Consider the following 12,599-nt stretch of genomic DNA (forward strand, 5'->3'; position numbering starts at 1 on the left):
AGGGGTCTCCATATATGGGTACCAGGGGTCTCCATATATGGGTAACTGGTCCGATATGGACAAGGCGTGACCTCTGACCTCGGCCTTTACTAGTAACTAATAATGACATGAGCCAGCAGAGCGTGTCAGTACTACTTGGATAAAAATGGATAAAATCTGTCCTGAAATATGAATAAAATATCCTCACAAGTATACTAATACAAACCTGTGTGTGTGTGTGTGTGTGTGTGTGTGTGTGTGTGTGTGTGTGTGTGTGTGTGTGTGTGTGTGTGTGTGTGTGTGTGTGTGTGTGTGTGTGTGTGTGCATGGTGGTCCAGTGATCCCCAGGTCCCCGGTCGTCCAGACAAGCGGATCCAGAAGATCATCAACGCCACCAGAGCGTTCATCTTCACCAACATCCTGCTGGTGGCTTTTGGAATTACATGTCTGATCCCCAACCTCCCCCTACAGGTAACGTTATGACCCCCAACCTCCCCCTACAGGTAACGTTGGTGTTAGTGAGAGTTTATCGCAGTTTACGATCAGTATACCTTTAAACGAGAGAATAACAGCACTCACGGATCTGTCAGATTTAAGGCACTTTTATTTAAGTATATATAAGTTAGCGTGGCAACGTTAACGCCGCAGAGCAAACAACTTACGCGTTTCAGCGTCAATACTTCTTCAGCGTTGTTTAAAACAGTCACCGGAAAGTTTCACTTTTTATAGAGTCTGCAGTAAAGCCACTTCCTGTGTCTGTGTAGACGCTCACAACCTCAGACCAACTTATACCCAATGCAGTCATGACGCAATTCATACAGCTCAAAATGACATTCATTATACATAGAGTATCAGAGTAAATCCATAGTACTTTGTGAAAATCCAAGGGTACACTTAAAGGAGTAGTTCAGGTTCTGGCCCTGTTACAGATGTTGTCCAAAAATCATGCAGATCGGTACACAGTATCTCTGTAGCCATTAAATGAAACGGGTATTTCTTACATTGATGCTCCTACATATTAGCATGCAAGCACCAGTTAAAGTTACTTTCCATCCCTCATATACTGTGTGCACAGTGCACATCCCATAACCCACACACTGCACATCATTTCGGAGCTCATATCTTTGAACGGGTAAGGGCTAGTATACTTAAATAAAAGTGCCTTAAATCTGACAGATCCGTGAGTGCTGGGATTCTCTTGTTTAACCCATTTAGGCCCAGAATTATTGACTGCTTTAACCAGTGAAAAATAGCAGATATACAAGCTCACAGCGCGGCACTGAGTGCAGCGCTGCGAGCTTGTAGATCTGCTATTTTTTGAAAAAAGTCGTGAAAATGTGTGCAAATCTTTGAATATATGTATTTTCAAAGCGAACGTTTGCAACACAAATTTAGCTTCTGGGTGGTCCCTGGAACTAAATATTTTGAGATGGTGGTCAAATAAATATCATTTTGGGGGTCCTTCACATGAAAAGGTTTGAGAACCACTGACATATTAGTCTCTCAAGAACATAGAAACATGTGAAGAAGAGATGTCAAAAAGTCTTAGAAGGATTCAAAAGACACTTATAGAATCGGGTCAAAATTCTAATTTTCAAGATAAAAAAAAAATAGCAGATCTACAAGCTCGCAGCACCCGGTAAAATTGCTCTGAGAAGAGAAATGGAGTTGTGCTTGCTTCCTCTGTGTAAAGATACTATCAGTCTACCGTCACAGCACGTCCATATACGTCCATCTGGACACTGTGGTTCCCCTGATGTCACAGTGATGTCACAGTGATGTGTCAGGGGAACCACAGTGTCATGTGTGGTCTATGGGTTTGCTGCTCTGACCACACTTTGACACGTGTGGTGGTGGGGGGGGGGGGGGGGGGGGGGGGCATGCATGAGGAAGTCACATGGCAATGCAGAGCTGACAAGGCTTTTGAAGGGTTGCACTGACACCTGGTGGACACAGAGCGTAACGGTGGCCTGCCCTGCTGGTCTCTGCTTCTGTTGTTCATTTATTAATTATTGTATTATTATTATTATTATTGTATTATTATTGTATTATTGTATTATTGTATTATTATTGTATTATTATTGTATTATTGTATTATTGTATTATTATTGTATTATTGTATTATTATTGTTTTAACCAGTGTTGGGAAAGTTCACTTTCAAAAACGAACTAGTTCAAGTTCAAGTTCAAAACTTCTAAAATGAACCAGTTCATTTCATACTTCATACTTCATAGTTCATAGTTCATAATTCTACATTTTGAAGTAAAGTTCATAATTCTACATTTTGAAGTAAAGTTCATAATTCTACATTTTGAACTAATGTTCATAATTCTACATTTTGAACTAAAGTTCAAGGTTCCTCAAAACGAACTAACTTTGTTCTTTTTCGTTCTTTTTTTAACCATAATATTTTTATACTTTCAGTTTTTCAAACGTTTTTTTTTTATTCATTTTTTGACACAGGCCGCCCTATATAGAACCACACACAGCAATTATTTCATCCAACTTAACATTGAGGTGCCCACAATATTTAGGTGCCCAGTGCCCAGTTTTCCTCACCCTTATTGTGAAGGCAGACGTTTCTAACCGTCCGCGTTGGTTAAAATAGCTGATAAATATGAACGTGTTCACAAACGATCGTTCATTGAACGCGCTCGGGTACAACACTGGTATTAACTATTGTTCTATTGATGTTTTTATTGTATTCTTGTATTGCCTTAAACAGGAAACCTTCCAGACGTTGTATAGTTCTATTTTAATCCTTCTACTGAATCTCCTTCCATCTAGACCAGGGCTGCCCATGGGTAGATGGTGATCTACCAGTAGATCACCAAGGGTGTGCAGGTAGACCACATGACATGCCTCTAAAAATATATCATTAAAATATAAAAAGAATATGTCAATATGACATCAAGAAGGGCCTGTCAGCTCCCTTCATGGCTTCTAAAGTAGGCAAACCTCCAATGCAATGCTTTGTTCAAGAGTCAGTAGCATTACAAAGAACCCCAAAACCTACCACTTCCATACAGAATGGGATGAAGACATTTCCCCCAGTATTTCCCATTTATTTCCCCCTTACAGTAAGTGTGTTTGTCTAAAATGTAAGGCCAGTGCTGCTATTCCAAAGCCCCCCTCAGGCCCTCAGCTAAAACATTGTGGATGGGTAGATCATGTTGAGCTGGTCATTGTAAAAGTAGATCTCACGTCAAAAAGGTGCGGGCACTGCTGATCTAGATTCTCTGCATTCTGTTAAGATGAGCAATATGATGTGAAAGCTAATTTACTGTGTAAACGGACAGAAAACTGCAGGGGTGACTCTAACTGGCAAGCAAAAGGATTCCCAACCTTTTTGTTCTGAGAAGTGTTTTTTTTTTATTCTCCAGTCATTATGTTCTAGACCAGGGTTCCCCAATAGGCGGCCCGCGGGGGGCTACTGTCTGGCCCCCTGTCTGGCCCCAACCAACACCAGTAATAATGGTGGCATAAGAGCAGCAACAACACTAGTATATCGTCGTTGTCGGCTGGAAATCTATGTTCTTTCACAAAGTAAAGCCCTGCTTCATCACACAAGGCCGATGCACAAAAGTAGTGAAAACAGCAGATCTACAAGCACACAACGCCTCGCAATGCGAGGCGTTGTGTGCTTGTAGATCGGCTGTTTTCACTAGTTTAGATCATTTTATAGATGATAAACACAAAACGAATGGTTTTGGACAAACAAGGTTTCCACCCGACAACGACGATATGCTATAAATATAAATGTGCTGGGAGTGAAAACTAATTGGGGAACCCTGACCGTTGCTTCATAACTGAATGCCTTTTATGTCATATTTCTCCAGATCTTCTCCTTTGTTCTTCACACCATCGTCAGAGGATTCATCCATTCTGCTGTGGGAGGACTCTATGCTGCTGTGTAAGTGTGTGTGTGTGTGTGTGTGTGTGTGTGTGTGTGTGTGTGTGTGTGTGTGTGTGTGTGTGTGTGTGTGTGTGTGTGTGTGTGTCCATGCACGCGTGCACATGCCTGTGCGTCTGTGTGTGTGTCTGTGTGCGTGCGTGAGCGTGTAGATCTGTTATTTTCACAATAGACCTTACCCGTTTGAAGATATGTGCTCCAATATATGTGCAGAGTGTGGGTTATGGAGAAATTAACTGTAACTGGTGCGTGTGTGAGAATATGTGGGAGCATCATAATGTAAGGAGCAACCCATGGAGGAGTGTATATTTTTTGATGGATACAAATAATTTAACAGCTAAATTAGGTGAATAGAAGTATGGGGATGTATGCGCTTGCCATACCCGTCGGAAGATAAAACACACATCAAATGCACCCGGTGCATTAGTGACCCGTGCATGCAGGCAAACCACATATATGAGAGAGAGAGAGAGAGAGAGAGAGAGAGAGAGAGAGAGAGAGAGAGAGAGAGAGAGAGAGAGAGAGAGAGAGACTGCAACATTCCTAACTGTGAGATTGGTGTGTGTTAGACTTCAGTCCGCACGTCACCACCCCCTGTTGGTGGGTGGTTTGTAGTGGAAAAGCATTTACTGACTGACTGAGTGACTGACCTCCTACTGACTGACCCGCAAAATTATAGTATAGATGTTCTCCTCTTGCTTACTTAACTCACTTAGCGCCGAGCGAGCCAGATTTCAATATGAATCTGCGCTTATAACGCCAGGAAATAGCTATATTGAATCCCCAAAATCACATTACATAAACAGGTACACGTGCCTGCGAATGCCACAGGATGACCACTAGAGTGAGCCATAGCCAATAGACTTTCCATGGTCCCATGTTAAGTCAGAATAAAAAACAAGGTTCATGAGATAACAGGATGGTACAATGACATGCTCTCCATTGACATTCAATGGACAGGCCGCGGGCCGCCATTTGAGCTCAATACTGCTCAATTCGTGCTTGATCGTCTCAAACCACCATTGGTATGGGCATCGGAACGTATATAGATGCCACACAGAAAGTTTCCGAATCAAAATCCGACCTAGTGAAGCTACGTGAGGGTCGGATGGTTTGCATTGAGCCTAGCGGCTAACAGAGGCCTACGTAAACAGGAAGCTATGGCTTAAAGGTGACGTCATAATCGTATCCTTTTTTTTCACGGTTTTCATCTGTATGCTAGTCGAAGGTAAGCTAACCGTTCCGCTCCGTCTATCAACCCAAATTAAAAGCTTAAACAATGCTTTTATATAAAAGTCGCTCCGAGTCGCTCGGCACTAAACGCCATCATTAGTTAGTCGCCCCGAAAGTCGCTCGGCGCTAAGTGAGTTAATATTTGACAGTTTGGCCAGTCCTGTCCAATATTCAACTATTCCAATACTTTGAGGTTGAATAATTCCAATACTAAAAATCACTATTGGTGAATGCCCTAACGCACACACTGACAATAATCAATCAAAATGCAGATTCTCAGGACACTTCCCGAAATGACTGGCTCACAGCCAAATTGGGCCACATATGTGGGATTCTGAGCCGTGTTCATAAAGTGACCACCAGAGGTCATGTGGGTTCATAAAGTGACCATCAGAGGTCTAACAGTCACTGACAGGTTAAAGATCAGGACCAACCAGCTGGTTAAATATCACTCTGTTTCAGTGGTTCTACACAGCTGCTTTGTGTGGAGGAGAAGGTGTTTTATGTATCTTTAGATCAGTGTTTCTCAACCTTGTTTCTGCATGGTCACACTTTTCATGTCCCAAGAATCCATGGTCACACCAACATAATACGGGGGTGTAAATATCCTCACTGTCGGGAAGAAACCAAAAAGCAATGGTCCTGTTCCGGTCTCTTGCATCTCTACTTTTTTATAGGGGGAGGGGGGGGGGGGGGGGTAATCCAAGCGATGTGTTGAAACAATACTTTAAAAACGCTCACGTATCTCCAAGTTTCAAATGTGTACGTTTCTTCTATCTCCAAGTTTCAAATGTGTACGTTTCTTCTATCTCCAAGTTTCAAATGTGTACGTTTCTTCGCAAAGCAAAGCCCTGCTTCATCGTACAAGGCTGTCGCACAACAGTTGTGAAAACAGCAGATCTATTTTTGAAAAAGTCATGAAAATGTGTGCAAATCTTTGAATATATGTATTTTCAAAACTCAAATTTTGCTTCTGGGTGGTCCCTGGAACTAGATATTTTGAGATGGGGGTCCGTGGCCAAATAAATCAAGAATAAAATAAAGCAAGAAAGGGTGACACAGCAAGAAGCCACAATCAGCCCTCTCGGGGAAAGTACTTAGAGGTCAGAGTCAGTACAACTTTAGTTCCAGTTGAGTAGTGTAAGGTAACAGTTGTCCTAGGTTGTCCTAGGTTGTCCTAGTTGGCCCTGGCAAGCGACCGTTGTGTACCCGTCCTCCCAGTAATAGTCAGAGACCGTTTGCCCTCCTGGCCCCCAAGCTGTGGAATAAACTCCCTGTCGCACTTAGAACAACAGACTCACTCTCTAGCTTTCACCGTGGACTGAAGACTCACCTTTTCAGACTCCACCAAAACCCTTAGCACTACTGAAACACTTAATGACCATACATGAAGCTAGTCAACATATATATTTTTTTGTTTTTATTTTTCTCTTTACTGATTTTATTGTTTTAGATTGATATTCTTATGCATTTGTTATATTGTTGATGATGTTCTGACATGTTATCTTGTTTATTATAGTGATGTATTATTAAGTGTGCCTGCCATGCAATGGCAAAACACTTATTGTAATCCGCCATACTTAAGTCGGTCTGTCGGTCGGTAATGTTCTTGCAAATTTCTGCACGTAATAACTGCCGCACAATTTACGGCACCCACGCAATATATACATCAAAACGTGCGGCTCGGCCGGGAATAGGTTGCTATTACTTTTCTTTCCGATCCGCGTTACCATGGCGACGTAATTCGCAAAAAACGACGCCCAAAAACCCCATTGACTTAGAATGGGGGAAATTTCGGCACGTAATAACTGCCGCAAGATTTACGCCACCCCCGCAATATATACATCAAAATGTGCGGCTCGGCCGGGAATGGTGTGCTATTACTTTTCTTTCCGATCCGCGTTACCATGGCAACGTAATTCGCAAAAAACTACGCTCAAAAACCCCCATTGACTTTGAATGGGGGACTCCGAAAAAAAACTAGAAACTTTGGCGCCACATAACTCTGCCATACTTTTGCCTAGCAACGTGATTTAAACTTTAAAATGCACACACAACTTTGGTCTTTTTCCAGCCAATAGGGATGAGCTGTAATTGATTAAGCCCCGCCCCCTCTATAACAGGAAGTGCCCTTTGCCAAACAGGAAGTGCCTCTACATCTCATGAACCGTTTATCGTACAGAGTTGTGGCTGGTATCATATGACTTGATTAAGAGTCCTTATTAACCTTAATTGACGCTTCCTTCGCCAAACAGGAAGTGCCCTTCACCAAACAGGAAGTGCCTCTATAACTCATGAACCGTTTGTCGTACAGACTCGCGGCTGGTGTCATACATTTTTTTTTTCTAAAAAAAACTTTTTTTCTCAAAAATGTTTTTTTCTCAAAAAAAAATTTCTCAAATTTTTTTTTTCTCAAATTTTTTTTTCTCAAAAAACTTTTTTTCTCTCAAAAATTTTTTTTTCTCAAAAAACTTTTTTTCCTCAATTTTTTTTTTCTCAAAAACTTTTTTTTTCCTCAAAAACTTTTTTTTTCCTCAAAAATGTTTTTTTCTCAAAATTTTTTTTTTCTCAAAATTATTTTTTTTCTCAAAAAAATTTTTTTTCTCAAAAAAATGTTTTTCTCTCAAAAAACTTTTTTTCTCAAAAAACTTTTTTTGATGACCTTAATTGGGGCCTATTTCGCCAAACAGGAAGTGCCCCTCACCAAACAGGAAGTGACCCTTTACCTCGTGAACCGTTTGTCGTACAGACGCGTAGATGGCATCAAATGACTTGATTAAGAGTCCTTAACCTTAATTGGGGCCTATTTCGCCAAACAGGAAGTGCCCCTCACCAAACAGGAAGTGACCCTTGATCTCGTAAACCATTTGTCGTACAGATGCGCGGGTTGCGTCAAATGACAAGAATAAGAGTCCTTAACCTTAATTAGGGCCTATTTCGCCAAACAGGAAGTGCCCCTTACCAAACAGGAAGTGACCCTTTATCTCGTGAACCGTTTGTCGTGCAGACGCGCGGGTGGTGTGAAATGACTTGATTAAGAGTCCTTAACCTTAATTGGGGCCTATTTTGCCAAACAGGAAGTGCCCCTCACCAAACAGGAAGTCACCCTATATCTCATGAATTGTTTGTCGTACAGACGCGTGGGTGTCATCAAATGACTTGATTAAGAGTCATTAACCTTAATTGGGGCCTATTTCGCCAAACAGGAAGTGCCCCTCACCAAACAGGAAGTGACCCTTTATCTTGTGATCTGTTTGTCGTACAGACATGTGGGTGGTGTCATATGAAGAACCATAATGTTAAAGCTTATGCAAAAAATGCTAATGTTAAAAAATGTAACGCTAATGCTAACACCAACCGCTACACAAGGTTGCACAGACTTGGCGAGCTGCAGGCACACTTAAAATTTCTTAGAAATGTTCTTTTCTAGTCTGCTTATTGTAAGTCGCTTTGGATTAAAAGCATCTGCTAAATGCCTAAACTGTAAACTGTTCTGTTTGTCCCTCTCAGGTACCCATCATCTCAGTTCGGCAGCCTAACAGGGATGCAGTCTCTCATCTCTGCCTTGTTCGCTCTGCTGCAGCAGCCTCTGTTCATGGCTATGGTTGGACCCCTGGACAAGGACCCTCTATGGGTAAGATCTGTACCCTAACCCTAACCCTAACCCTAACCCTGCTGCAGCAGCCTCTGTTCATTGTCATGGTGGGACCCCTGGACAAGGACCCCCTATGGGTAAGATCTGTACCCTAACCCCTGGACAAGGACCCCCTATGGGTAAGATCTGTACCCTAACCCCTGGACAAGGACCCCCTATGGGTAAGATATGTACCCTAACCCCTGGACAAGGACCCCCTATGGGTAAGATCTGTACCCTAACCCCTGGACAAGGACCCCCTATGGGTAAGATCTGTACCCTAACCCCTGGACAAGGACCCCCTATGGGTAAGATCTGTACCCTAACCCCTGGACAAGGACCCCCTATGGGTAAGATATGTACCCTAACCCCTGGACAAGGACCCCCTATGGGTAAGATCTGTACCCTAACCCCTGGACAAGGACCCCCTATGGGTAAGATATGTACCCTAACCCCTGGACAAGGACCCCCTATGGGTAAGATATGTACCCTAACCCCTGGACAAGGACCCCCTATGGGTAAGATATGTACCCTAACCCCTGGACAAGATATGTACCCTAACCCCTGGACAAGGACCCCCTATGGGTAAGATATGTACCCTAACCCCTGGACAAGGACCCCCTATGGGTAAGATCTGTACCCTAACCCCTGGACAAGGACCCCCTAAGGGTAAGATCTGTACCCTAACCCCTGGACAAGGACCCCCTATGGGTTAAGATATGTACCCTAACCCCTGGACAAGGACCCCCTATGGGTAAGATCTGTACCCTAACCCCTGGACAAGGACCCCCTATGGGTAAGATCTGTACCCTAACCCCTGGACAAGGACCCCCTATGGGTAAGATCTGTACCCTAACCCCTGGACAAGGACCCCCTATGGGTAAGATATGTACCCTAACCCCTGGACAAGGACCCCCTATGGGTAAGATCTGTACCCTAACCCCTGGACAAGGACCCCCTATGGGTAAGATATGTACCCTAACCCCTGGACAAGGACCCCCTATGGGTAAGATCTGTACCCTAACCCCTGGACAAGGACCCCCTATGGGTAAGATCTGTACCCTAACCCCTGGACAAGGACCCCCTATGGGTAAGATCTGTACCCTAACCCCTGGACAAGGACCCCCTATGGGTAAGATCTGTACCCTAACCCCTGGACAAGGACCCCCTATGGGTAAGATCTGTACCCTAACCCCTGGACAAGGACCCCCTATGGGTAAGATATGTACCCTATAACCTCTGTTCATGGCCATGGTGGGACAGGGCACCTGGACAAGGACCCCCTATGGGTAAGATCTGTACCCTAACCCCTGGACAAGGACCCCCTATGGGTAAGATATGTACCCTAACCCCTGGACAAGGACCCCCTATGGGTTAAGATATCATAGGCGTAATTTGACATTTTCCCTAGGGAGGGCAGCTTGTGCAGCAACATGTCAACAACATGTCAACTTATCACACAGTCCACGACCACGTTAGTGTACCAAATAAAACCTATGTAAAAAGTACCATTATGTGTACCACGTTAGTGTACCAAATAAAACCTATGTAAAAAGTACCATTATGTGTGGTATGAGCAGTATAGCAGTGTATCATTTTACAAATTGGTTTCATAAGTAAAATAGCTACTTTCATTATTGGTATCACAGTTGCAGCAAGACATTTGGTAAGAGATATTTGGTTAAGAAGTGCCAACAAGAATAAACCAATTGATAATCTCTGCTATAATTTCTAAATGGCTAAATGGCTTTATTTTAAGTAATGAACAATAAGGGAATATCAGTGAATAATAATACTTTAAAACAGTATATTTTTTACATTTTAAACCCCTGAAAAATAATAAGTTATTTTCTTAACATTATACATTTTCAAGCCTAATTATGTGTAATCTTTGAGTACAGTTTGGATATTCAGGTATATTCATAGCCAGACAACCAGAGAGAGAGACAAGAGAGAGAGAGAGAGCTGATCATTTAACATTCCAATCAATCAACTCAAATGTCACCACCTGGTCTCTGTGTGAGGGGGGAGAAACCTAGACTACACCTGGTCTCTGTGTGAGGGGGGAGAAACCTAGACTACACCTGGTCTCTGTGTGAGGGGGGAGAAACCTAGACTACACCTGGTCTCTGTGTGAGGGGGGAGAAACCTAGACTACAGTGAACATTAGTTGGTTCATTCTTTAAAAAATCATACCTCTTGACAGGATTGGGCTAGAGACTTACTTTTTTCCCCAGAAATGTATGCTCTACATCTACATCTACATCACATCTACATCTACATCTACATCTACATCACATCTACATCTACATCTACATCTACATCTACATCACATCTACATCTACATCTACATCTACATCTACATCACATCTACATCTACATCTACATCTACATCTACATCACATCTACATCTACATCACATCTACATCTACATCTACATCTACATCACATCTACATCTACATCTACATCTACATCACATCTACATCTACATCTACATCTACATCACATCTACATCTACATCTACATCTACATCTACATCACATCTACATCTACATCTACATCTACATCTCGCGGGCACCAGTTTGACACCAGTGCCCTAAAGAAAGACCAGCAGACGTGGGTCTGCTGGCCCTCTCGCGAGGAAGCTATTCGCAAGCTTGTCTATGAAGGGAGCGCTCGTTTTATGGTTAGATGTCACAGTTATTGTCCACGACGCTCAGTTATTGTCCACGACATTGCAAGCGGCGCGAAGGCCAGCGGACCTTGGTCCTGCTCTTCGCCCCCGAGCGCCGCAGGCGCGAGTGGCCGCGAAGAGCGGGCCAGGGCCGTGCGGCCGGCGGAGCGCCGCGCGAGTTACGAAGCCGTGGTGAATGCAATCGTTATATTTATGCCCAGGCCGTAAGGCCTGGGCAAGCGCACGATAAACGCAATGATAATTGGGTTTTGTTGCACCTCGCGCGGTCCAAGTGACTACAACCGAGCGCTCCCTACGTCCGGTTCAGCCAATCACAGGGGGCTTGGGGGAGACTGGAACAGGGACAGCCTTGCGTATACGCCAGACGCGGTCCTCTCCATGCTAGGGTTCTGACCTCTAACCTATGACCTCTGACCTCTAACCTATGACCTCTGACCTCTAACCTATGACCTCTAACCTATGACCTTTACCCTAACAGGTGAACGTGGGTCTCCTGGTCCTGTCCATGCTAGGGTTCTGTCTCCCTCTCTACCTGCTGCTGCACAGCCGTCACCTCCAGAGGCTCAGGGACCACCGTCTGGAGGACCCCAAGACCCTGCTGAAGGTCACCCAGGGGTCAGGGACCCCCGCCCGGGCCCAGGCCTTCGTCTAGACCACGTCTGGACGACCGTCGAGATGTCATCTGATTCTCTACACCAGTGTTCTGTTCTCATTTCAAACACCACCCATGACTCTGAGAGGGTACAAATGGAACCAAATGGAACCAAATGGACCCATAAGGGTCCATTTGGTTCCATTTGTCCACGCTCAGAGTCACAGAGCTGTAAGGGTCCATTTGGTTCATGAACCGTCAATCATTCTCCTGTGGAGGACCTTAAGGACCTCTGGAAGGTCCCTGGACCACACTTTGAGAACCGCTGTGTCTGTGTGTGCATGTTACACACACACACACACACACACACACACACACACACACACACACACACACACACACACACTGCTTTATAAACTAAACAACAGAAGAAGTTTCGTCCAAAGCCAAACACAGCTGTGAACTTTAACCCTTGCTGTGCCGTCCGTCTGTCCGTCTGTCAACTGATGATTTTACTCACCCCTGATTGGTGCAGGCATTTCCATTTTTTT

The 12,599-nt window shown here is 43.8% G+C and overlaps 1 protein-coding gene across 1 annotated transcript in view; it reads left to right on the forward strand.

The window, feature by feature from the left end:
• LOC308290438 (large neutral amino acids transporter small subunit 4-like) overlaps window positions 1-12,169 on the forward strand; it is a gene marked incomplete at its 5' end in the record, with an annotated part of 45,660 nt that extends 33,491 nt beyond the window's left edge. The window contains 4 exon segments of the mRNA XM_080732271.1: window positions 344-450; window positions 3,820-3,893; window positions 8,637-8,760; window positions 11,935-12,169. Coding sequence (XP_080588397.1) covers window positions 344-450; window positions 3,820-3,893; window positions 8,637-8,760; window positions 11,935-12,108 — 479 coding nt within the window. The 3' untranslated portion in view covers window positions 12,109-12,169.
• Window positions 12,170-12,599: the final 430 nt, after the last annotated feature.

Source organism: Nannobrachium achirus, assembly GCF_963921795.1.
Source record: "Nannobrachium achirus genome assembly, chromosome: 8".
NCBI classification, from domain to species: domain Eukaryota; kingdom Metazoa; phylum Chordata; class Actinopteri; order Myctophiformes; family Myctophidae; genus Nannobrachium; species Nannobrachium achirus.